Here is a 24,408-nt window from a genome sequence, read left to right as displayed (position 1 = left end):
TAGGTTTCTGTTGGTGTTTTAAAGTCTGGACCTTCAGATTGGACTGGAGTGATTCACAGCGGATTGTGAAGCAGCTAAGATGAGAGTCAGCTCTTCAGAGTCTGAGGCCAAGGTTCTCAACCTGAAAACATGAAATTTCTCTTCCTAGTTTGGAATGAGAGTTTTCCCGAAAAGGAGGAGTTCAGGTGTTTTCGTCTCGTGTTCCCCAGTGATCACAGGGTGGTTTAGTGGTTTGTCTGCAGTTATGAAGGCGTTTATTCTTTCTGTTGTGATGAAAAACTATCTACTATCTACTTTCCCACCGTCGCCTATGGCCACGAGATATGAATCATGATTTAAAGAACAAGAACTTGAATACAAGTAGCTGAAACTATCTTCCTCTGAAGATAGAGTGGTCGGGCTCCAACTTAGGAGTGTGGTGAGATATTACATCAAAAAGTCTGAGGGACTTTGTCTCATCTGTAAACTTCCTGGTTGCTTCTTTTCAAAAGTTTCTTGGCTCGAACGGGATTACTCGTTCACACACCTTGACTGTTTCATTGGATGGTTTTCTTATATCACTGCACTCACCTAACCATGTTCACCTGTGCGGTCCTGTGAGTCTAATTATCTCCACCTGTGCTCTACAGGATATAGGGTCTTCACAGCCATAGCACAGGAGCCAGATCATCCATAGCTTTATGCAGACAAAATCTAGCCTTTTTTTGTTCGTGAGCGTTCCTGGGTCTGTATGTGATTGATTGGGAGGATGTAATGACTGTAAAATTAACCTACATGCCTAGAATGCAAAAGGAAGAATAACTGTTATTCTATTGAACTTTTTATTGACTTTTTTTTTCTATCACCGATATACGTCTATCGATCGATATATATTGTTATTGAATTATCATCCCGCCCTAGTTTTAGCCACCTGAGTTCAGTCACTCTTCTGCGACGTTTACTGGTTGCTCTTCAAGCTAATAAGGACCACCCTCTCACAGATCTCTACTGGGTCTTAACCTTCTCATCTAGAAAACCCCGACAGTTGGTCAATCCCTCTTTGAATAGGATTGTGCTTATCTACCATTTCTGTCACTCATCCGTCTCGTTTCTTCAGATCTGGACACAATTCAGGCGATCTTGTATCCAGAGCTGCCATATTCCGTGTTAAGAATAAAAGCTATTATCCCACTTCATTCTGTGTGTCAGCTGAATTTTGGGGTCCAAAGAACCTCTACCTATTACACAATGTGCTTCCTCACATTATTTTATAAAAGTACTGTCCCTACTGCATTGCGTTTTTATTGTCTACAGCTATTCAGGACAACATGACCGGGTAGATTATTTTCATTTGGACACAAGGGGAAAGATCAAACCTGAGAAATTCAAATCAAAACTGGCTTGATTAATACTGATTCCTTCTCTATTTTATTTTATTTTACTAAAATCAAAATTTTACCCTCATCTTGAATGGGGGCTTGACATAAATGGTATCAGAATCACTGCCCTAATTGTACGTTTAACAGCCCCAGATTTCAGGAGCTAAACATAAAAAAAATGTAACAGGAATGTTTTATTTTGACATGAATGTATTCAATTTGACATTAAATACCTTTTTAATAAGCTTCACTGAATATAAAGCAGCTTGATGTATGCCTAATTAAAGTACATGAAGCATGCAAAGATCGTTTGTTTGCTCCATGGATTCCCTGCGCTGTCAGATTTTCTGTCTGAATGACGTTAGGTGCAGGTCAACCAGAAAAATGCCTGTAATTCATCTTCCCATTACAGCACATTAATTGTAATCTTCCTACATGCTACAGTGGGTATCTGGGATGACCTTTAATCGTGTTTGCTGTCCTATGCGCTGATTATGAGGCCGTAAATAAGGTGTGGCTCAATCCTTTTGTAGAGCAGTTGGTCGTTGCTTTGGCTGTAAAACTTCACCGAGGGTTTTATCCGGTTTTATTGTTCACTCCTAATTACTCACTGCTATAATCAAGATTAAAACACAAAGCTTTTCAAAGGGAGAGACGCTGCAGACGTCAATTCAGCAGAGCAAAGGCAATTATGGGAGCAAGATGGACATTTTGGCTCCACTCGAGGTTTAAAAGGATTTGTTTAATTCGAGGTTTAGAAGGTCGGTTTTGTGAGTTCTGCATATATCAGCCCCTAAAACTTCAGGAATCCAAATGAAATAATTGTTTTTGTTTCTCCATCAAGGATCACCACGACAGCTGCCTGCATGATGGACCTACGCAGATACCCGCTGGACGAGCAGAACTGCACCTTGGAGATCGAGAGCTGTAAGCAGCAGCGTGTTTGTGTGCAAAGGGGTTTAGGTGATGTTGCTAGTCAGATATCACGCGACTGTTGCTCAAGGAGCTGCCGTTACACTGCAAAAAGGGAACTAAAAGTAAGTAAAACTTTCTTGAAATTGGTGTATTTTTCCTTGATTTGAGCAGGTAAATAAGACTATTTGTCAATGGAACAAGATTTTTGCACTTAAAATAATAACAATTAATCTCCATCATCTTATTTCAAATACAGGATAGCTAATAATCTTTTTCTTAGGGGTAAAAATACTCATTCCATTGGCAAATAGTCTTATTTAGCTGCTCAAATCAAGGAAAAATACACACATTTCAAGACAATTTTACTTACTTTTAGTTCCGTTTGTGCAGTGTAGCCTCGGAAAAATTATCCAAATGGTGGACGTGAGCTTTGTGTGGTGAAACTAAAATCTTGATTCTTATTAGGCAAACCAAAGAAGAGCAAAACTACAATAAAGGAAAAACGTGACATATCTGGGAGAGCAGGACGGGAACCAGTACACTGCGGGAGCTAAATGAGACCAGGCGTGAGAAAAGCTGAATCCAGCTGCCAAAAAACGGACAAAAGCTACAAAACGCTAGAGGAGAAAATAGTCTTAAATTTAAAAAAAAACATCAGAAAGCAGAATAAGAAAGCAAACACTGCAGAATGTCAGTCGTTCACAGACAGAAGCAGCAGCACATCTTATCAGATAATCACAGAGCTCCTCTCGCAGATCTGAAATAAATTAAGAAATACATTTCTGATACATAAAGAAGAACTTTGACAACATAGTCTTCTCTGCGTTGGTCAAATCTGCATGTTAAGCTGACTGTTGACAACATTAGCGTCCCATCTGCTTGTTAAGAAATACACAACACCTTTGATCTATGTTTCTATCACCCATTTTTCTGTCCCTCTGTCCTCTGTCATGTTTCCATCCACCCAGTTTTCATTTATCCCTCTGTCAGTAAATCCATCCATCCACACAGTACCTCCATCTGGGAAATCAAGAGGTGCTAATGCCGATCAAGGAATATACTGTATAATTATTCTAAACCTCTTTTTTTATCTTCATTGAATTGGCCATACCTAGACCACGTGTCTCCTCGTTGTGGCCATTAAAATAGTTATAACCTATTTTTGTTTATGAAAATGAAGTGGGGGAAAAAATTAAATCTAGTTTTATACATTTGAATGTATGAGTTGAATGAAATATCTCAAATACACAGTAAAAGAGGCTTGATTAAATTGCATTTCTACTAAAATAGTTCCAACCAAATAAAACAGCTCCAGAGTGTTTTTCGGGTCAGAATCCTCTTCCTCTGTGCGGTTACTGCGGCCACATTCAGCTTTGCACCAACTAATGCAAACCGACAGTTTTCTGTTTGACCGGACCTGTCCGGAGTCCCTCAGTTAAATAATTAACAATGCTGACATGAATAGTTAAAATTCTCACACACTATATGTGTCTACATTTAGAGAGGGTGGAGCACCTTTCCACCTGGAGCTTCATGCATAAAACATGTGTATGCAAGAAAGCCATACGAGCTCTGCGAAGATTCACTTACTGTATACCTCTCCCTCTGTTTTATGGCGAAAGTTTTTTTTTGTTTTGTTCTGGTTTTCTCCAAAAGCTTAACCAGTGATCAAGTCTGATGTCAAACCTTTAGAGCACCTCTTCCTTTCAATCATCTCTACAACTTGTCCAAACCAGAGAGAGGTTGCATGGTGAAATATATAATTAGTCTGGCCACCAGTATATCGTTCCTCATTTCAATTCTTCTCTGGGTGTGTGTTTGTTTGGCTTTAACCAGAATACAATCAAAAATACATCTCCACCTACCCTTCAGCTTCGGAACCAGTTCATTGCTCCGTCGTCTCTTTCAAGTTGGACTTTTGAATTGCTTAACAGTTAGTCAAGCTCAGAGAGTGGGCTTAGTGGAAAGCCGCTTTAAAGAAACCTGTAGGTCATTTTTAATATTTAGTGAGGCCATTTGGGTCTAATAATTCTCCCGCCGTTTTCCAGTCCTTGGTAAACAATTTCAACCATTTTTTTTTAGTTTTTCAACCATTTCTTGTTAGTTTACCGGTATGATATCCTGCTCTTCATTAGGACATTCAAAGAAACATGAGAAGCACGTCCGTCTGCTCCTTAAAACGCCCTTTTGAAAACAGATTATTCGTCAAAGCTAAAAATGTGCAAGTTTTGTCTGTCGCTTTCCTTGACTATATTCTTGAGAACAGGCAGATAAAGACAGATCTAGAAAAGATCCAAGCAATTCTTAATTGGCCATCTCCATCCGCACGCAAACAACTATGTTTCCTGGGATTTTCCAGTTTCTGTTGCCTGTTCGTTAAGAACTGGGGTCAGATAGCAGCTCCTCTTACCGTCCTTACCTCCACCAAGAAACGGTTTCACTGGTCCTCTGAAGCGGAGAGAGCCTTCTGTGAGCTTAAAACCAAGTTTGCAAAGAATCCAACACTCACCCAGCCCGCCCAGCACCTCCTAGAGAGTTCCTCATATGGAGGCTGATGCATCTATTAGGAGTTGGGACAATCCTCTCCCAGTTCTCCATAGCTAAGCAAAAAGCCTCACCCGTAGTTAAGCCTTTTAACTCAGGCTCTTGTATACCACAACAAACTAAAGCAACAGTTTGTTCATAGCACGCTAATCCCTGATGCATCTTCTACTTATTTCTGATGTTTATTAAAGATAAGGAAAATCATTTTAATCTAATGGTTGCTCTACAGTTTTCTTTTAAACTGCAGCTCTTTTTCTCCAACAGATTAAACTAATGTGGGCTGAGAAAATGTTTTATACCACGCTGTTAGGGTTCTGTTCATTGCTACCACTGGGAGAAGAAATGAGCCTCATGGCTGTGCTCCAAGTTCCTCAGATACTCTAACACATATCAGCTGTCTTTATTAATCTAACAGATGAATGCTCGTGCATGCTGCTCTTAGCTGTCTTGAATCTAGTCAGTGTAATATATAATAAATGTTACATTTAAGTATGCAAATTAAGCGTGTAAGCCTAGTAGCTCTGAATTGCAAGTATTTGACTCTCAAATACAGATTGAATTACCTCAAAATGACATCAAATTATTTGCCTAAAACTTCCATATTAGTAAAGAGATAAAAGTCAAAGAATTGAATGTAATTTCGTAATGTTTAGATAATTTTGTTACTGTAAAGGAATATTAAAATGAAAAGCAAAGAAAGGCATGTGTCATTTAATGGGCGATAGCCTATTTTTTATTTATTTTTTTTCTGGGGGGGGGGGGGGGTTCTGAAAGAAAGATACTTATTGTATTTTTCAAAAAACAAAATATACTCTTGAAAGCTGAACGAATAAGGGAAAAAAAAAAAAGTGACACGTCACCCGACAGACTTATGCAGGCCAAGCGGGCTGTATTTATTACAAACAAGTAAAATCAGCTGTTCAGTTGCACAATCTTCTATCCAAAACCCATTAAAACAAAACAACGATCAAACTCGTTCGATCAGAAATAGTCCAATAATAAATGAAAGAGTTCTGGATTCAACTCAGCGTAAATGTCCCCAGTTTACTGCATTAAAGCCCACTTGAAAAAAACAACAACAATCCAGCAACAAAAATATCATTAGGGCCCAAATTATTAACGTCTGGGTATACCTCAATGACAAACGATGAGGGCCGCTCTGACCAGTTTGGGTCTCAGTATATTTCCTGCTCCAGGCCTGGTGTGTACTCTGATGACCACTCGGGTGAGGATGCACCCATTAACAATCCTGGCCAATGCTCCCTGTGGGGGTTTCTTTCCTCCAATCAGAGCTGTTCATGTCCTTTTTCAGACTATCGTCAAAAGAAATTCATGTAGATTTCCAAAACATATCCCTTTTTCCTTTGTATGTGGATCAGCTCTGGTCTGAATCTGTGGAGCCTGTGCTGTTTTTCTTCTGCCGCACTTCCCCCTGTCAAAACTCTGGCAGTGTTGGACAATATATGTTTACAGATCTAACTGAGTTTTTAGCGATATTTGGCAAAGAATTGGTGAAAATGTTAGTATATACATCTGCAAAGCTGGCAGAGACCCAAACGACTTGCAGCTGTAATCACAGCAAAATGAAGGTCTACATATTGACTCTGGAGTGCCCAAATACATGCATGCAACACTTTTCAGATGTTTTCAATTTATTTGGAAAACTGCATTTTTAACTTTAAATTCACAATTATGCATGTGTTAATCTATTGTCATGGCTTTTTAAAAGGTTTAGTAACAAGTACCATGTCAGTAGACACCAAGTTTTCCAAGCACTATCTTTACACACACTTTTACAAACGCTTTGAGTTTATAACATTATGTCATACTGCAAAATTATCCATTATTTCTATGTGAATGATTGCAGTATATATATATATATATATATTATTTGTTTTTTCCATTCTTACTTAGAAGTTGAAATTTCATGTTTGAAGTTTGAAAAGGGAACATAAATGCTGCTAATGTTGGAATTCTGATTCTGAAAGTCAAAATGTTATTATCATAAAGCAAAGTTTTGAGCCTATTAGTAAAAGCATACAGGTGTCAACTCATTCCTCTTCTCGTGGACAAAAACTGGAGAGGGGGCCGGGTAATTGAAAGATATGCATGCCGTTCGTCTTTGACGGTGGAAGCATTATGAAACCTGATGTTTGAGAGCAAAGTGCTTATGTGTAAAGAGATAATATATATTTAGAAATATTTTAGTCTGGACCCAAGCTAATTAGATGTTGGGGCTTTTAACAAAGATGCCTGTGCAAATTCTCAGTTATCTGGGTCATCGCAACAGCAAACAGGCTTAAATTGGAAGCAAACGAACTAGTGTTCAGTTCTTTCTGAAAACGTTTTGACGCCTGTCCAGAAGACTTTGTCAATTCTGGTGGCTCGCACTTGAGCAACCTGCAGTTGGAGCGCTGCTGTTGTTAGGCACATGGAGGCCCATCCTCCTAGACGCATTTCAAGTCAGATGCAAATCAATGACCTACCCGTCATTGTCCTGGGTCGTTAGAAGCTATTGCTTGGTGTGAGTGGAGTACTTGGTCACCTGAATCATGAAGAGACTGTTGATGTATTAAGACTATTCTCATAATAGCTGTAGACACTGGGGAGTTGGAAGCGCAGTGCTCCCCCTCTGTTTAGTGACGGCTTTTCTCTTTTAACCAAGATGGTTTCTTCCACCCCTCGTTCAAACCATCTGTTCTCCCTCTCCAAAATCTGGACGTCATTGTCGTCAAAAGAGTGCCCTTTGTCCTTAAGGTGCAAGTGGACTGCTGAGTCTTGCCCTGAGCTGCTGGCCCTCCTGTGCTGTGCTCTGCGTTTATGTAGCTGTTGTTTAGTTTCTCTGACGTAGGAGTCGCTCAGGTGCGGTTTGGGTGTCCTGTCTTTGGGATGAACCAGTTTTTGTCTGAGAGTATTATTAGGTTTGAAATCTACTGGTATTTTCTGTTTGGAGAACTGTCTCCTGACTTTCTCAGAAACTCCTGACACATATACAGTGTTTCCCGCAGGAATTTGCTTAGGTGAGGTGGTGAGTTGTCGGCCGGAATGGGGGGGGGGGTTCGGGGAGACACAATGACCAATGACGGAACTCGAAACTTATTAAGAGCTGTAACACTATAACACTTTTATTTGCATTTATTTACATTCTGTATGTAAAACTATTTACATTTTATTCTATTTACATGGTTTACTTGTGGCACGTTTTGCACGTGGTGTCACTACACGCAATCTTCTTGGCGTTTCAAAATGTGGTGAAGGAGGACGGCTCGATGCAGACGCCGACAGTGAAGTCGACCTGCTTCTCGCTTCAAAGTTTCCATGTATTTTTGCCTGTTTTTTCCCTGCCATTCACTATATGCACGCGAGAGAGCAGCAACAACAACAACAAAAAAATGCGTGTTAACGTCAAGTAAACATGCAAGCATATCGAAATGAATACATAAAACTAAATCCTATCTTAATTTGTCAGAGCACACGAGGCAGAATTTGGTCTGACACAGTGCAAATAGTAATTTTCGATTATCGGTTTTAATTAACTACTTACCTTTCCACATATAGTTCACCGATGATGATGACGATGATAACGTTTTTTTCCCCCCCACACGTCTCCTCGGATGATCAAAGAAAATTACTCCTCTGCCATGGCGTAGTAATATAACCAACCAGAGGGTGTCGCAATTCAGTATTATCAGCCATACAGTTATCAATGCTGTTTTAATGTATGCGCCTGACAATGAATTAAAACTTCAGATTTATTATTTTTATTTTTTTGAATGTTGGCGAGGCGATAGCGTGAGTTTGGCTAGTGCTGCAGGAAACACTGCTTGCTATACAACCGGTTGAAATGTACCAACCCATACTATAAAGAATGTAACATGGAATCAAGGGTATAGGTTTGATTGGAACTTTGGTAGGGACACTATTGGTCCAAAGCTTCATTGGTCTGATGTCATTAGTCATTGGAAATAAGCATGCTCCTATTTTTTGATGTTTGATTTGCGCTTTAGGATGCGTTTTGCCTGTCTAAAGAGAAAAGGCAGCATTATTTGCTACATTTATACAAATTTTATAAGCACGACACACACTGGATGCTGTTTGTTTATCTTTAAAGCATCACCGGATCTGATGAATGTCGAATTGGGACGTTCTTCCCCACTTTGAAAAAGTTTGCATTTGACCTACCAGCAACAGAGACAGCCGGTAAATACGTGCCTATTCAACCAAATATATTCTAAATATGTCTGTTGTCTAGATTTATCCTGTATTTTCTTTTGAAGATATAGAAATGCGCCGAGATAAACTCACCGTTGTTTTTTTTAATCCAAGATACTCTGTCTGCATCATAAAACACAGCAAAATTATAAATTCAAGGGACTGTAAATACATTTATTGTATTTACTTTGCACTGGAAGTAGACGTGTAACTGATACTAACAGCATTTTAAATATTAAATTCAAACTTCAACAAATGTACAACTGGGCTGTGTAGCCCATTTCATGTAATTTATCTTTACATTCCAAACACATTTCTTACATCATATATCTAAAGTGTAGATAACAGCTTCTCCTTACCTACATCCTCTCAGACAACTAATTATTTCCCTAACAATAGTGAGTTGTCAATATTTAAATGTGCAGTAAACCTTTATACATAAGCAGCATGGAGGTCCCAATACTGTACTTTGAGTAAGATTGGTGACACCAAGACTGATCTGTCACATGAGTGGTTGTCCATTTCATCATTGAAATTAACACATATTAATATACTATTTGTATATACTAGTATGACTATTAAAGAACAGCAGATTAAACTTTAAATTATGTAAAGGCCTATATTAAATTAATTTTGCGACCACATCAACAGATTAAATAATTTCTTACTTTTTGGTGTACCAAATTATCCTCGTAATGATGAAATATTTTATGGGCTAAGCCCCTAATGATGCGAATGTCTAGATCCAGCCCTGGTTTGAACTAATTACTAATGGACATTGTGGAAACCTTTGTGCAATAAAACCAGTGTAAAAAGTGTTCTTCGGTTTTATTTGTCTTTATTCTAATTCTAGAAGTAGAAATTGTGAAATAAATCTGCTAGATTTGTCTCTCTTGTAAGCAAGAGACATAATTACTATTAAATGTAGTAATAGCAACCCTTGTGCATCAGTGCCCTAACCCTAGTTTTGTGTCTTTAGGGAAATGATTCCTCACTTTTATCAATATAGCTAGTCTAACTATTGCCATCATGCAGGTTTTACAAATATACAAAGTTTTATCGAGTGAAAAACAATTCAATCTGTTTGTCACTGCTTCTAGATGGGCCTATATTGTAGCTTGTTTGACGAGCTTTAGCTCAAAAGTGTGTCAACTCTAACAATCTTACATCTGGACTAAAAATGGAAAGCCTGTTGTTCATGCCAGGAATCACAGTCAACACTGGGGACTGAACACCCCTAAAGGTCAGATCCTAGAATTACCCCTGATCACCACCAACAGGATAAGAAGCTGGTTCAGTAGTAAAGCAGGTTAAATTAACCTTGTGGTATAGGTAGAGCATCTAATAGTAGAGCCGGGAGTCCTAATTTTCTTAACTAAATGATACCTGCAACTGCAGGTGTATCTATTAGCAAGTTTACCACTTCCTGTAGGTTAACTAAGCCCGGTTGATCACTTAACCATGTTCTTAGCATACACCCCCTTTGCCTGCACTTGGTTGTGTACAATTTTAAAGTGCATAGCACTGACCTTACTTTAAGAAGGAAAACTGAAAGCTTATAAAAAGGTTGTATTTTCTATCTAAACTTGGTCTAAATTTCTCCTGCACTTAGTTGTTTATATTATTTTAAGGGAATTTAACTTTCAAGGTTTACCAACATCTAAAAAATGTAATTCAAACTGCATTTGCTTTGTTTTACTTTTTACTTATACTTTTTATTACATTACTTGAGTACATCTATTTTTACAGTAATTTTCATACTTAAGTACAAGACATTTCAGATACTTTAAGACTTTTACTCAAGTAACATTTCAGTCAGTGACTTTTGGAGAGGTACTTATACTTTTACTTGACTCCGAGATTTCAGTACTTTATACAACACTGGTACATTATATTATGTAAGAGAAAGAACACCTGCTATTTATGCCTGAACTGCCTCAAAGGGTTGACAAAAAATGAAAGCAATAATACCAACAAAATATAGTAAAAAGGACACCCTCGCCTTTTCTTTTTCAGACGGCTGTGGCTAATAATGTGAATTTTTAACAGCCTTTAGTCTTTGCTTTTCCATCTTTCCAGCAGTCTTCAGAACTCCTGTCTGGCACAGAGTATTTAGCTTTATAAAACAGATTAGGTTTCTGTTGATAAATGCATTATACTTCAGAATTAGATGCTTTTTGGAGATGCTAACGTTGGTTACTTACATTTCTCAAGTTCCACAAATCAACACAGTCTCTCCTGCTTCTTTACAGAACTGCACTCAGTGGCTTTCACCTATTTTAGTGCTGATAACATTTAGTTTCTTAACTGGGACTAGTTTCGTAGCCTAGTATTAATTGTGGTAACCGCAGTATCCCAGTATGAATCAAAACTTAAATCTCGCACTCCAAGCACACAGGCACGCACACAGACGCACTAGAAAACAGATAATCAGAAAGAGGGAAGGCGGAATTTAAGGCAGTACAACCAATGAGGGTGGACTTTAAAAAAAAGCACAGAGCACAGTCACGTGTGCTGCAGATTTAAAGGGGCAGGACAGACCGGGCAGAGCGGCAGCGCGAGGCAGTGGAGCTGCGAGAGGAAAAGAAGGGCAGAGTGAGGGCACGTTATGTGGAATCATGTAAACGTTATGTGATCATCTTACCGTGGCACGTTAGATCAAAATTATTATTATTTTGGACATGTACCTGCACAGAAATGCACAAAAAAAAAAAAAAAAACACTGACAAAAGGGCACTTTGGGCATCAAGGGGCAAAGGGGCAGGTGCTCAAGTCCCCTCCACCCCCCCTCCCGTCCCTGCCTCTCTCTTACATCATCTACCTTCATGTCACCCCACTGTATTTTTATGATCTATTCTTCTTTATTCTGTTATTCTTATACATTTACTTATGTCAATATTATGTTTGTCTGTGTGCAGCACCTTATCAAAGCAAACTCCTCGTACGTATCAAGTACAACTTTGCGAGAAAGCTCGTTCCGATTCTTCCTCTTCTTCTTTGCTGAGCAACAGTGCCCCAAATTCCACCGGTATCCTGTCGGTTCCCAAGCGCCGGTGGCGGTCATTGTTAACCCAGCACAACCAATCCGGTTTGGAGATCGTATTATTGACTCGCATGGTAAACTTGGTCAAATTTTTACGGCGGATGCCCTTCCTAACGCAACCCTCTGCATTTATCCGGGCTTGGGACCGGCCCAAGACAGAACACGGGACACCGTGCCCCCTTTGAGGCTGCATTACTTACCTGTTTATTTATTTTTAGCTTATTTTGTAAATTCTAAGTTATTTATTTAGAAAACATGAATTCATAGGTTAAGAGAAAACAAGGTCCCACTGTAGTTGGAACACACCCTCTGGTCCCCCTTTTTAAATAGGGGCGCCCACCACCCCAGTCTGCCAATCCAGGGGAACTGCCCCCGACGTCCATGCAATGCTGCAGAGCCGCGTTAACCAACACAGCCCCACAACATCCAGAGCCTTAAGGCTCCGTCTAATGGAGGACTCTGCCAGACGTTCCCAGCAAACCCTCACAATACGTTTGGGCCTGCCAGGTCTGACCGGCTTCCTCCCCCACCATCGGAACCAGCTCACCACCAGGTAGTGGTCAGTGGAGAGGGAATCACCCGAGTGTCCAAGACATGCGGTCACAGATCAGATGAAACTACAACAAAGTCGATCATTAAACTGCGGCCTAGGGTGTCCTGGTGCCAAGAGCACATATGGACACCCTTAAGCTTGAACATGGTGTTTGTGATGGACAATCCATGACAAGCATAGAAGTCCAACAACAGAACACCACTCGAGTTCAGTTCAGGTGGGCCAGTCCTTCCAACCATGCCCCTCCATGTTCCACTGTCATTGCCCACGTGAGCGTTGAAGTCCCACTGACATGTTCATTAAAAAAAATATTTTAAAAAAAAGGTGCTAATTTGTCTTCTATTTAGAAATGTGTTTTTGTTAATAAAAAGAGTAAAGATTGGTAAGATTGGCACTGTGCTGCCCTACTTTAGTTCCTTAATAAGTTTAGTAATCAACATAAATAGGGTGAACCTTTGTTCCACAATATGTTCAATAATGTAGATTTAAAAATTAAAAGTCCTTTTTTTTCTGTTTATAGGAACAACAGAAAAGGGGGGAAGGTGAGGGAGCGGTGAAGGAACAATGAGGTGCAGGAAGCAGGAGGCTGTTTTTTTTAACTATATGCACAACCAGCTCCAAAAGCCTTTCCTTTTTTTCTCTATAACTTTCTTCACCTTTTCTTCAAGTTTTTCTTTAACAGCCATCAGTTTATCTGAAAGTTTCTTTTGTTTTTTCCCTCTTTTGTTTTTTTTACCACTTGCCTCCTGAACCTCTTGATTTTCGCTCTCCATGTCAAGTTTTTCACTGTCTTCTGGAATTTGGCGTTTTACTTCATTCAACCTCTTGCTCTCGCTGCATTGTTCTTCCATAATCTTTCTCTTCTCGCTGTCCATCTTCATGCGCTCTTTAGAAAACTCCTCCATTTCTTTTTCAAGATCAGTTTTCTCTGTCTGGAGCATTTTCTTATCTTCCTCCAAGTCTTTCTGTTCTTTTTCCAATCGCTCAACCCGAGCTTCCAGGGTTGTCCTTTCCACCTCGAGTTTTTTACTCTCCTCGTCAACTTTTACCTTGTTTTGTTCTAGCTGTTTCTTTTCTGCCTCTAACGTGTTCCTCTCTTCATCCAGAACCTTTTTGATGTCCATTACCTCCTGCTCTGCATTTTTCTTGCCGTATTCTACCATTCTTTTCTCATTCTCCATGTCTTTCAGCTTTACTTCCAGTCGCTTCATTTCCTGCTCATTGATCCCCATTTCTTTACGGTCCTCCTCAAGTTTCTTCTTCTCTTCTCTCAGTTTTTCGATGGCTTGTTTGACTTCATTTTTAGTTTCTTCCATCTCGTCTTTTTCTTGCCGCAGTTTTATCTTCTCCTCGTCAAGGTCTCGAGTCTCCTGTCCAAAAAGTTGCCTTGCAGCCTCCAGTTGCTGTTTCTCTGCCGCCAATTTGCTTTTTTCTTGAAGCAACTCCTGTTTTTCTGCCTCTAGTTTCTCTTTTGCCTGATCGATCTCCTTTTTCTGCTTCTCAATCTCCTCTGTCCGAGCTTCCAAGGTCTGCCTCTCCTCCTTCAGTGCTTGAAGCTCAAGTTGCGTTTTCTGTTCCTCCTGAGACTCTTTCTTATCCATCAGTGTGATTTCACCTTCCTCTGTCCCTTTCTTTTCCGAAAAGGCTGCTTCCTCCATTCGCAGATTTGCCTTTTCTTGTTTCAACTTCCAGGAGTCTTTTCCCATGTTACTTTTTATCTCCTCCAGGGATTTCTTCTCTGCATAGTTCTTTTCCTGCTCCAGTTGTGTGGCTTCGGAACCGGTTTGCCCCAGACGTTTGGCCTTTTCCTTGAGACTGCGCCTCTCTAATACGATCTCTGTAACTCTTTTTCTCATACATTCCTCATAGTTACGCAGATACTTGTTTCCCTCGCTGGCTCTGCTTTGGGTCGGCCGCTGCTGTCTGAGTTTTTCTATTTCAGCCTGGAGCTCGGCCAGGCGAAGGCTCATTGCCGCTGCGTTTTTCTTAAGTTCCATGTTCTCGGCCTGAGATGTCTGGTAGAGACGGTGAGCAAAGAGATAATCGCCAATGGACCTCTTGTCGGTCTTAGTGGTGGGTGGAGTGACGGTGATTCCCTCTGTCTTTGTAGTCATATCGCAATCAGCCATTGTGCTTTGAAAAAAGTGAAAATTCTTTTTACTCGCAAGTTCAAGGTTGAAAGCTGCTGGAAGTAGTTTTGATCGCTCAGTGTAATTCACTGAGATGTGCACGCTAAGTGGACTTGATCAAAACTGACACAGAACTTCCTCTGTTGGGTTTTAAAGGAGTTCTACAGAAGCGATGACATCACAATGTGACTACTATGCTGTCATGATGTCATCATGGGAGCGGAACTAATATGATGACATCATAGGCAGAGGAAAAAAAGGATAAGAAGCAAAATTCTTTGCTTTTCTTTTTCACTGGGAACCTTTCCCAGACTTTTTATTTCATTCTTTTTTGCCATTTCCAGCTTTCTGATTCAAACCAATTATCATATTATTAAGTCAAACTAACAAAGTAAAAAATACACCAGACATGGGTACTTTTCATATGAATAACTGACTTAAAGAATGGGGACATTTTTGAATAAGATTTACTGTTAAATGTTGCTTGTAAATCTTGCATCTAACATCCTGGTCTCTGACGACCAAGTATACCACATAGTATAATTACATGTGATTAATTTGTCTAACCCTGGCCTACACCTATAGACGAGTCAGAGGCTGTATTGTTTCTGGTTGTCTCCACAGCAACATATTAGAATCATAAAGTTCTGACGGCTAACCTTCCAGCCATCCAGACAAAAGAGCTGTAGCTGTGTATACTGATGCTGTGGTTAATGTCAGATCTGAATCTAAAGCAGTAACTGAGGTGGTAGAGATCAGAGATCATCGATATGGCCTTATAAAAAAATCTATACTTTTGCAGTATTTATTGTGATAAGTAATTGTATAAAGTATTTGAAAGTTGTGTCATTCATTCATCGTCTCTTTTTGCAACATTTTGTATGGCTATGACGTGAATCATTGTAAACATTAAGATCCCCTCAAACACAAACACCGCTACTGAAAAGAGCCAATACCCAACAGGCCACTCCAGAACACGATTAATTTAAGAAGTTCCATCGTATCACTAAAAAAAAACAAAAAAAAAAAACATTTTACACAACTGTCCATCCCTGGTAGAGACTACCACCGCTCATTGGCATTTACAGCAGTCGGTTACCATAGAAACTGAAACAACAAGTAACCCAACATTTAAAAGAGACAAAACTGCCTCATCAATGTCCTTCAGAGAAACACAATTTGATTTCATTCTATTCTGCTGACAAACACGAAATGACAATAAAACCATTAAAGGCACACACTGGTATGAGATACAGCAGGAAACCATGAGTGAAAATTCCACTTTTTGACAGTGTGAACACAATAAACAAGGTTTAAATGAAAAATACATGCCATGACCAAACTGCTTCAATTCTGTACAGCTCGCCAACCAGCTTCTTACTTCCCTTTTCTGTCTTTTTTAGAAATACATAGCTGAAACAACACTGCAGTAGTACCATCGTAACAGTGATGGGTGAAGCTCCTTTAGTTTCTATAACCTTGACTGGCAGTTTCTCAAAGCCAGAAACGTTTCCAAATAGCTGAATTGGTCTTTTCTGTAAGTATGCCAAAAGCTCCATGGCCTTATTTGCCAGCTAATTGGCAGTGTGCAGGAACATATGGGGCCGGGGCAACACGATACTACATGATACTATAGATCATTCTAGCAAAGAGATGCTTTTTCCATCTAAGCCATCCCATAGTAGCTCTGGCAGGGTGTTTAAGGTCGCCGTCCTGCTGGAAGGTCAACCTCCACCCCAGTCTCAGGTCTTTTCAAGCAGCTTTTTTTCCTCCCAAAAAGTTCTGACCGGGCCAGAGCACCTCATTCTACACGGCTTGTGTCAAGCTGGACACAGGCGTTCTTTCTGCCATAAAGGCTAGATTTGTGTGAGTTAACTGGTAACCAATAAACGCTGTCCTTGCTCAGCGGGAACCAGTTGAAACGGGCTTAAACACTTAGACACATCACACTATTGGGATTACCATTGAAAGCCATGTGTATTTTCCTTCTACTTTAACCGTTCCTACTCGTTGTCGGCCCATCATACAGCAAGGAACTTCGGGGTTTCTTTCCCCTGACAAGTGTGAACAGAAACCCACCTGCTGATGACCATGGCGGTGATGACCGGCTCCCACCCGCAGTACAGCAGCGTGCGGCTGGCCGGGTGCTTAGAGGACACGACGATCCACAGAGGTGTCAGACACATGAAGAAGGCGCAGACCAGCGACGGCACATAGGGATGGGAGTCTGGGGAGGGAGGAGACCGATGCTGAAAACACATTTCTTTGGGTCACAAGGACAACATTTCCTCTCGTGAGTCGGCTTAATGTTACGTCCGGCTATGACTCGGCCTGCCAACAACTGCTTACAGACGGATTTTGAACCAAAGAGAAAGAGTAATCTGTGAAGTCAACAATTTTGGTCTTAGAGCCATGCGGAAAAAGTGTAAAGAGCAAACACACGGTGACAAAGCTCAGCTTTTCTTTCATATAACAGGGTTTCCCCCAGTCAATCAAAGGCCTTCCAGCTGCACAACACAAATTCTGTGGGGGGGGGGGGGGGGGGGTGAAGTCGACCTGCTTCTCGCTTCAAAGTATCCATGTATTTTTGCCTGTTTTTTCCTTGCCATTCACTATATGCACGCGAGAAAGCAACAACAAAAAAATGCGTGTTAACTTCGAATAAACATGCAAGCATTTCGAGTTAGTTTTCTTTTCTTTTTTTTTTTGGAATGTTGGCGAGGCGGTAGCGTGAGTTTGGCCGCCTCGCCAAGATAGTGCTGCGGGAAACCCTGCATATGGGATGACAATGTTTTCACGTCATTCTGTTGTCTCCCCTGTGTTCGACGCAGCGTTGTTTCTTCTGCCAGCTTTGTTTGGTGTCGAAACGTCTTCAGAAGGAACTTAGCCAAAGTCCGGTTGCCTCCTAATTAAGCCTGCTAGCTGTTGTAACAAGGTTTACAAACCTAAAAGAAATCTGCATTTGATCAACATAATCAAGAACTACCTCAAAAAACATTATTTGCAAGGCTACATCTCTGATTCCAACCACAACTGTTGCATGTTGGATATTTTAGCTGTTTGGCGGAGGGATTTTTTTTTTTTTTTTAAGAATTCCAGATAAATAAAACATTCAACAAACATAGCACAAGAAACAGCAAAGACAATTTTGTGAGCAAGAACACAAACTCAAACTAAATTTAGCTCGGTAAATCAGAAGGTGTTTGATTCCCTGTGGAAGAGCGGCTATTGAAATGGGCTGTTCTGCTTTTAAATCATTCACGTTGTTCAAATTATTCTAATTAGTCACTAAAACCATTCTAAAATGTTCTTGGATGAGAAAAAGGAGGTAAAAGCATAATGAACCTCCTCCGCTCCGGATAAGCTGTTAATTCCCAGAAATCTTTCAGTTTTCTGCAGATAAGATGGAGAGCCTGAAAAGAGGAACACATTGACCCAATTAAATAGGTCTAATTACCGATGGGGCATTGTGGGCCGGGTCACTGTGCTTCAGCCTTTAGATGTAGCCCAGAGTCCTGCCAGGGGAAGTAAAGTGAAGGCTTTATTTTAGGTCCAGCTCAGCCTAGCAGCTGGATGGAAGCATTGAAACATTGTCAGTTTTGATTGTAGAGAACAAAATAATATGAGATTTAGTAGCAGAGCTGTTTTGTTTTGCTGTTTTAATGTACAAAGCCAATAAATAAAAGTCAGCACCTGGATTCATGTAAGAAATGTAGGATAACGGTCTCAATTTGAAAAAGCTGAGCAGTCAGTAATGTTTCGGGCTGGTAAAAATTTATTGAGACAGCGTCTTGTCTCCTTTTAAATCGAGTGCCATGGAAAAATATGTCCAGATTTAACAGATTTATTATGTTGTTTTTTTCATGCCTAAACATTTTAGACAAAGATTATCTGAGTAAATACAAAATGCAGTATTCAAATTATGATTTTCTTTATTAGGAGAAAAACAACAACCTACTCCTAGCAGCAGCAACTGCTCTCAGTTATTAAAGACTGTTAATCAGTCTTTTACATTGGTGTAGATACATTTTCAGTCCCAATTCTTAGTAGAACTGTTTTATTTCAGCCAGACTGGTGGGGTGTTGAACATATGTTTATGCCACAGCATCATAATAGGATTTAGACCCATATTTTGACTACACAACTCAAATACTTTATTTTTGTAATCATTCCCATGCGAACTTGCTATTGTACTTTAGTGGATTGCCCTGTTGTATAAATCAGCTGGCTGCCGGACCCAGTTGGTTCCATTAACAGATTTTACAGGTCCTAAAGAAGTAAAGCAGACCAAGACCATTACACTGCCAACACCATGTTTGACTACAAGGATTATGTTCTTGTTCTGAAATGTTGTTAGTTTAATGCCAAATGAAAATCTTCCTAAAAGTTCTATTTTCATCTCATCAGTCCTCAAAGTATTTTCCAAAATGTCTTGGGGATCTTCGATGATGTTTATTTATTTATATTTAATTTCTTGAGATGAGCTTTAGTGGCAGTTTTCATCTGGGTACTCTACAACTGATGTCATTTTTTTACGGTCTTTTCTTATCGTTCTAATAAGAACGATAAGAGTACCGACTTCACCTGAGACAGTTGAGGTCATTGTTACCTCACTGGAGTCTAAAAGGCCTGGAAAATTATCTTGAATTCTTTCCAGACTGAGTGATAACTTCCTGCTCATCTCTTTTTTGAATTTCCTTATATCTGGGTGTCAGGATTATACTTTTAGGGATCCTTTAGCGTACATTTGTTCTTATTAGTTTATTGTTTTTTTCTCTCCTGCAGTCCAGACACTTATTAGACCTGGATCTTGCTAGTGAAAGTGACAAGGCAATATAAACGGTGTTTTTGTAAACTGTTACATTACTGTTTTCCTGTCCTGCATGTTTCCATATTGTTTTATTAGTGCAGAACAATCAGTTACTAAACTGACCCAGGTATGATATACCTACAACCCCCCCCCCCCCCCCTTTTTTTGTCTACTTAGAACAATGTTTTAAATTATTATGCCATATGATTAAGAGGACGCTCATTATAGTACTAAACAGAAAGAAAATCACTACATTTGTACCGCTGACATGTATTGTTCAGTCGGTAGTGTGTTTTTCAGCTTTGTGCATCACAAAGTCTTTAAATAAGTGGTATACTTAGTGATTTCAGTCGCTTCTGCACAAAGTTCTGCTTCACAGAAAACTTCAAAACAGTGTCTATATCACTGGAACATCCACCACTTTTAACTCATCTTTTTTCTCTTCTTGTTGAAGTATTTCTCACAGTAGGAGCAAAGCTTGCACTTAATTTGCAAGTTTAAAGCACAGGTATATCTAAACTATGCTGATCTATCCCCTACCAGGGACTGCTTCCATCAAACAAATGTCCATAGAAAATGAGTTTCTTGTGAATGTACTGTTTCTTGAACTTTCTTTGTTTAGTGGAGCTACAGACAACAAAGATTGTGACAGGTTAGCTTCCATTTCATGTACAGTGGTCATGCACAGTTGGATTAACAACCGCTGAGCCAAGATATTTTACTGACATTCTCAGAGACTTTGGATTTAGGCGTCTTTTATAAAGTTTTGACATTTGAAAACCAATTAAAATGCAGGACCTCACCTCATTTGCTGGGAAACGGAGAATTACGCTAAAATGCTGTGTCGCTCTAAGATGGGATGACATCTTAGAGCTACCAATCCAGAAGTTAGTTCTGCAGACCGATTTTTGATGAAATGCAGCTGTAGACGGGGACAGTGATGGACAGTTGACAAGAGAAGAGACAATGACAGGAAACCGTGCTGCTTTAAAACTTAGTCAAAGAGTTTGTCACATGCTGACCTGCTACTTTTTCTTGCTCATTGTTTTCGGTTTAGATAACAAAAAGACAAATTAGCCTCATATCATTTCTGATTCCAACTTGTGTAGGTTATGATTTAAAATTTCCGTGTCTTTAAGACATTATGATGATTTTTTTCCAATGATAATTTGGAGGACAAATGAAAAAAACGGGTCCATTTGATTGCACAAATGAACTGTGGGATGGTCCTCACTTAATAACAGTTCTTCCACTGATTGTGACATACGCAAATAAATATAAAGTTTTATCTTTGCGCCAATTGGTTGCTGATCCAAATGAAGCGTTACCTATAAGGCACGATCACAGAATCAACAACTAGGAGTGGGTGATGAGGCGATATTATCACATTGACAATCTGTTAAAATAGAGAAATCATGATGTTGTCTTTAATTAGACACTGATGGTTGATGATCCAACCAACAACCAGTCTATGCATAGCCCAGAATTAATTGATGATGATGATAATAATAATAATAATAATAATAATAATAATAATAATAATAATAATAATAATAATAATAATAATAATAATAATAATAATAATAAAAGCTGTTATTAAAATATATTAAATTAAAGAACTTATGAAGAAAGGGACTGCAAAAAATGTATTGTGGGCTGAATTAATCAACACGTCATGTTAATAGAGAGAGGAAGTATTTGTGATACTGAGTTGAAGTGGTTTACCTCTTACCTGACAGACAAAAACCTTTTTTGTCATGCTCAATGGCTTCTCGTCCTCTATTTCTCCTCTTTTATTTACCGTGCCACAAGGTTCCATTTTAGGCCCCCTGCTTTGTTGCATAGATATTCTGCCACTTGGATCTATATGCAAATGTTTTGTACATTTACTTGCCATTAACGGCAGGATGCAGTAATCCACAACAGTGTCTTTGATTGCATCTCAGCAATCCAGCAGTAGCTAAACCAGATTTTGTTTTTGTTTTTATATTAACAAAAAAAAAAAAAAGAGAGAGAATGTTTTGGGAGGTTTTTGGCATAAAGCTGTCATTGACTTTGGGTTTGTGACTTCTAATTTCAGGGACTGTGTCAAAAACCTAGGGGTCATATTTGACAAGGATTTAAAATTTGACAAACGAATAGCCTCTGTTGTTGTGTCTGACCTTTATCGTCTACACCTTCTAACTAAGGTCAAGCCTTTTTTAAACTGTTTTGACCTGATAAAGGCTGTTTCAGTGTCCAAAGGCATCCCTTAGTTGCCTCCAACTTATCCAGAATGCAGCAGCTCACCTTTTAACGCATGCTTCCAGACGGGAAACACATTACACCTGTTTTATTTTTACAACGTTGGCTTCCCATACATTTTAGAATAGGATTTAAACTTTTTATTACTTGTTTCTAAAGCTCATAACCACCTCACTCCTTATTTATCTGAGTTATTGAGCTTTTCTATTCGCACCATGACCTTGAGGTCAGACAGTCACCACTTAGGCCTACTCATGGTTCCACAGACAAAATACAATTGTGATAAGCAAGCTTTGCCCTTGTCCAAATCTTGATTTTGAAATCAGCTTCCTCTAGAACTTAGCATGTTTTTTTTTCTTTTTTTTCAGGGAGCCTTCTAATGCTTAAAATTGTGTTGGCACATTTGGTTTCATCTACCTTGTTTTATCTCTGTTTGTCTTAAAAGATGTGAGACAATTATCTCACATCTCATACATCTTTGACTCTAAAGACTTTGACTCATACATTTGCTTTCTCTGCTGAGAATTTTGGAAGGTTTTAATACACATAAAATATTAACTTTTATTCTATTAGACCTTCTCATCTGAACAAAGATGGAAGTTATGGAAAAAACATAAGAGTGAATAAAAAAAAAATCTCTAAGCCCGTGTATCGAGTTAATTCTGTACATTGCTGTTGTATGCTCTTGTACACATGCATCAGTATTGTTTCTCCTTTTGTTTTAGCATCATATATTGTGTGTACTTTACCTGTGAGGTTTTACCTTTTATATTAAAGTTTGGGAAAATATTATTAGATCAAATTCACTTCAAGTCTTAATTAAATGTATTAAATATTAGTTGAACTTTACTCAAGTTGGTACAATTATGCATCTTCTGCTGTAAAAATTAATTGTGATATTACTTTTGTTTTGACCAACAACCAATCAAGATGCAGTGAGCGTCACATTTAAAAGCCTTGAGTTAGTTTTACTATAAATCTGCAGGATTTAAGTCAAAAAGAGGAAAACCAATATGTCACATTAAAGATGAAATATTGTTACACTTAGTAAAACAGGAGGATGTGAAGCCCCAAGCTGGAACATTTCATTATTTAGACCTAAAACCACTTACTTGTACCACTGGTGGAAAAAAACTAATTATTTTCATCATTTTTTCTTTTTTTGTAAAACGGTAAGCAAAAGTTTTCCAACAGAACGATAAAACGGAAAATTAAGGAAAGTTAGCAAAACTACAACTTAGATCTGGACTTTCAAATTGTTTTGTAATGTAGTCAATAAAACTCATTGGGCTGGTTTAGAGAAAAAAAAAAAGATACTACTTGGGTTTAAAGAACCAGAGTCACATCGACCCACCACTAAGGGGTCTGAAATTCCTCCACCAAAACCAGCGAATCAGCACCAGCGATTCCACTGACTCTTTGTGGTGGTTCCCAGTGTGGTACCAGGCCGGAATGGATTTATAATCCCATCTGGGTTTGCTTTTACATGAAGGGAGGCATCGTGTTGATCAGATATTTGAACAACCTTAGCTGTCTCTCAATGCTAAGGAGCAGCTGTTTCACTCCAGGCTGTCCTTTGGTTATCTGAGCTATATAGGACCTTTAGTCCGTGGGCCAGAATCTGTAGGACGTCTTCTTAAGAACTTTCGTATGAACTGTCAGGGGGCAACTTTCTTCCACCGGGAAAAGTTGCTACACATAGCAGTGATCTCAAAACACCAATGTTCCCACGTTTTCACTTGCACATTAATAAGTTAAAGCCGATAAAAAATCTAAACTGTTGCGCTCCGGTCCAAGAGGTCACGTGATTGGATTTTTGCTGCTCAGCCAATCAGATCGCTGTATTGTCAGCTGAGCGAGTTCAATGAGTTCAACATGGCTGCGCCCGTAAAGGGTTGTAAACATTTGTTTCCAGACGAAGAAAGCCTAATAATAGCATTTTCTGGCACCAGTTGGCAAAGATCTTTATGGCAAGGAAAAAGAAATGGGCATCATTCATTTTCTAAAACGCTTATCCCTGCTGGGATTGCGAGGGGTTCCGGTGTCTATCTCCAGCTGTCAATGGGCGAGAGGCGGGGTACAACCTGGACAGGTCGCCAGTCCATCGCAGAACAGAAATAGCCCAGACTTTGCCCAATTTACGGTGATATCACCCCTGACAGTTCATACGAAAAGTCATCCTACAGATTCTGGCCCATGGACTACTTGTTCTTTTCGTCATGATTCATATCTTATGACTGCGGGTTAGGGAACAGTAAATCCAAACCAGTTTTTTTTATTTTTATTTCAGATCATTCTTCACTGATGTTGGATCAATGTCTTCATTACTGCAGATCAAGCCAAATGAAATCTGTCCATTATCTATCCCTCCCCGCCATCTCTCAGAGACAAGACGGAAGTGATGGCAGGGGACAAATCTGCAGAGGAGTTAGTGGTGGAATTTGGAGAACTCAATCCAGACATTACAGCTTTTCTGTCTTTTTTTTCCACTGAAACAGATGAACAGACGAGGCCAAACAAAGACCTCAAACGGCGATAATTGCCGCTCTGAGTGCAACGTTTTATGTTGCTATGCCCGTGAATGCAAACAAGATGAATGC

General features: G+C 39.4%; 2 protein-coding genes across 2 annotated transcripts in view; one reads left to right on the top strand and one right to left on the bottom strand.

The window, feature by feature from the left end:
- Positions 1-24,408, top strand: part of gabrb1 (gamma-aminobutyric acid type A receptor subunit beta1) — a 67,058-nt gene that overhangs the window by 36,908 nt on the left and 5,742 nt on the right. Inside the window, exon 5 of the mRNA XM_021310696.2 lies at positions 2,203-2,285. Within this exon, the coding sequence (XP_021166371.2) occupies positions 2,203-2,285 (83 nt within the window). The remainder of the gene's footprint in view (positions 1-2,202; positions 2,286-24,408) is intronic.
- LOC110366907 (trichohyalin-like) lies at positions 13,024-14,875 on the bottom strand. Its single transcript, XM_021310682.2, has one exon. It carries the CDS (start codon positions 14,752-14,754, stop codon positions 13,225-13,227), a length of 1,530 nt encoding a protein of 509 aa, XP_021166357.2. The 5' UTR covers positions 14,755-14,875; the 3' UTR covers positions 13,024-13,224.

Source organism: Fundulus heteroclitus, chromosome 19 (assembly GCF_011125445.2).
Source record: "Fundulus heteroclitus isolate FHET01 chromosome 19, MU-UCD_Fhet_4.1, whole genome shotgun sequence".
In the NCBI taxonomy this organism is placed as follows: domain Eukaryota; kingdom Metazoa; phylum Chordata; class Actinopteri; order Cyprinodontiformes; family Fundulidae; genus Fundulus; species Fundulus heteroclitus.
Note: the sequence above shows the minus strand (reverse complement) of the source record. Positions and strands in the feature narration are given on the sequence as shown.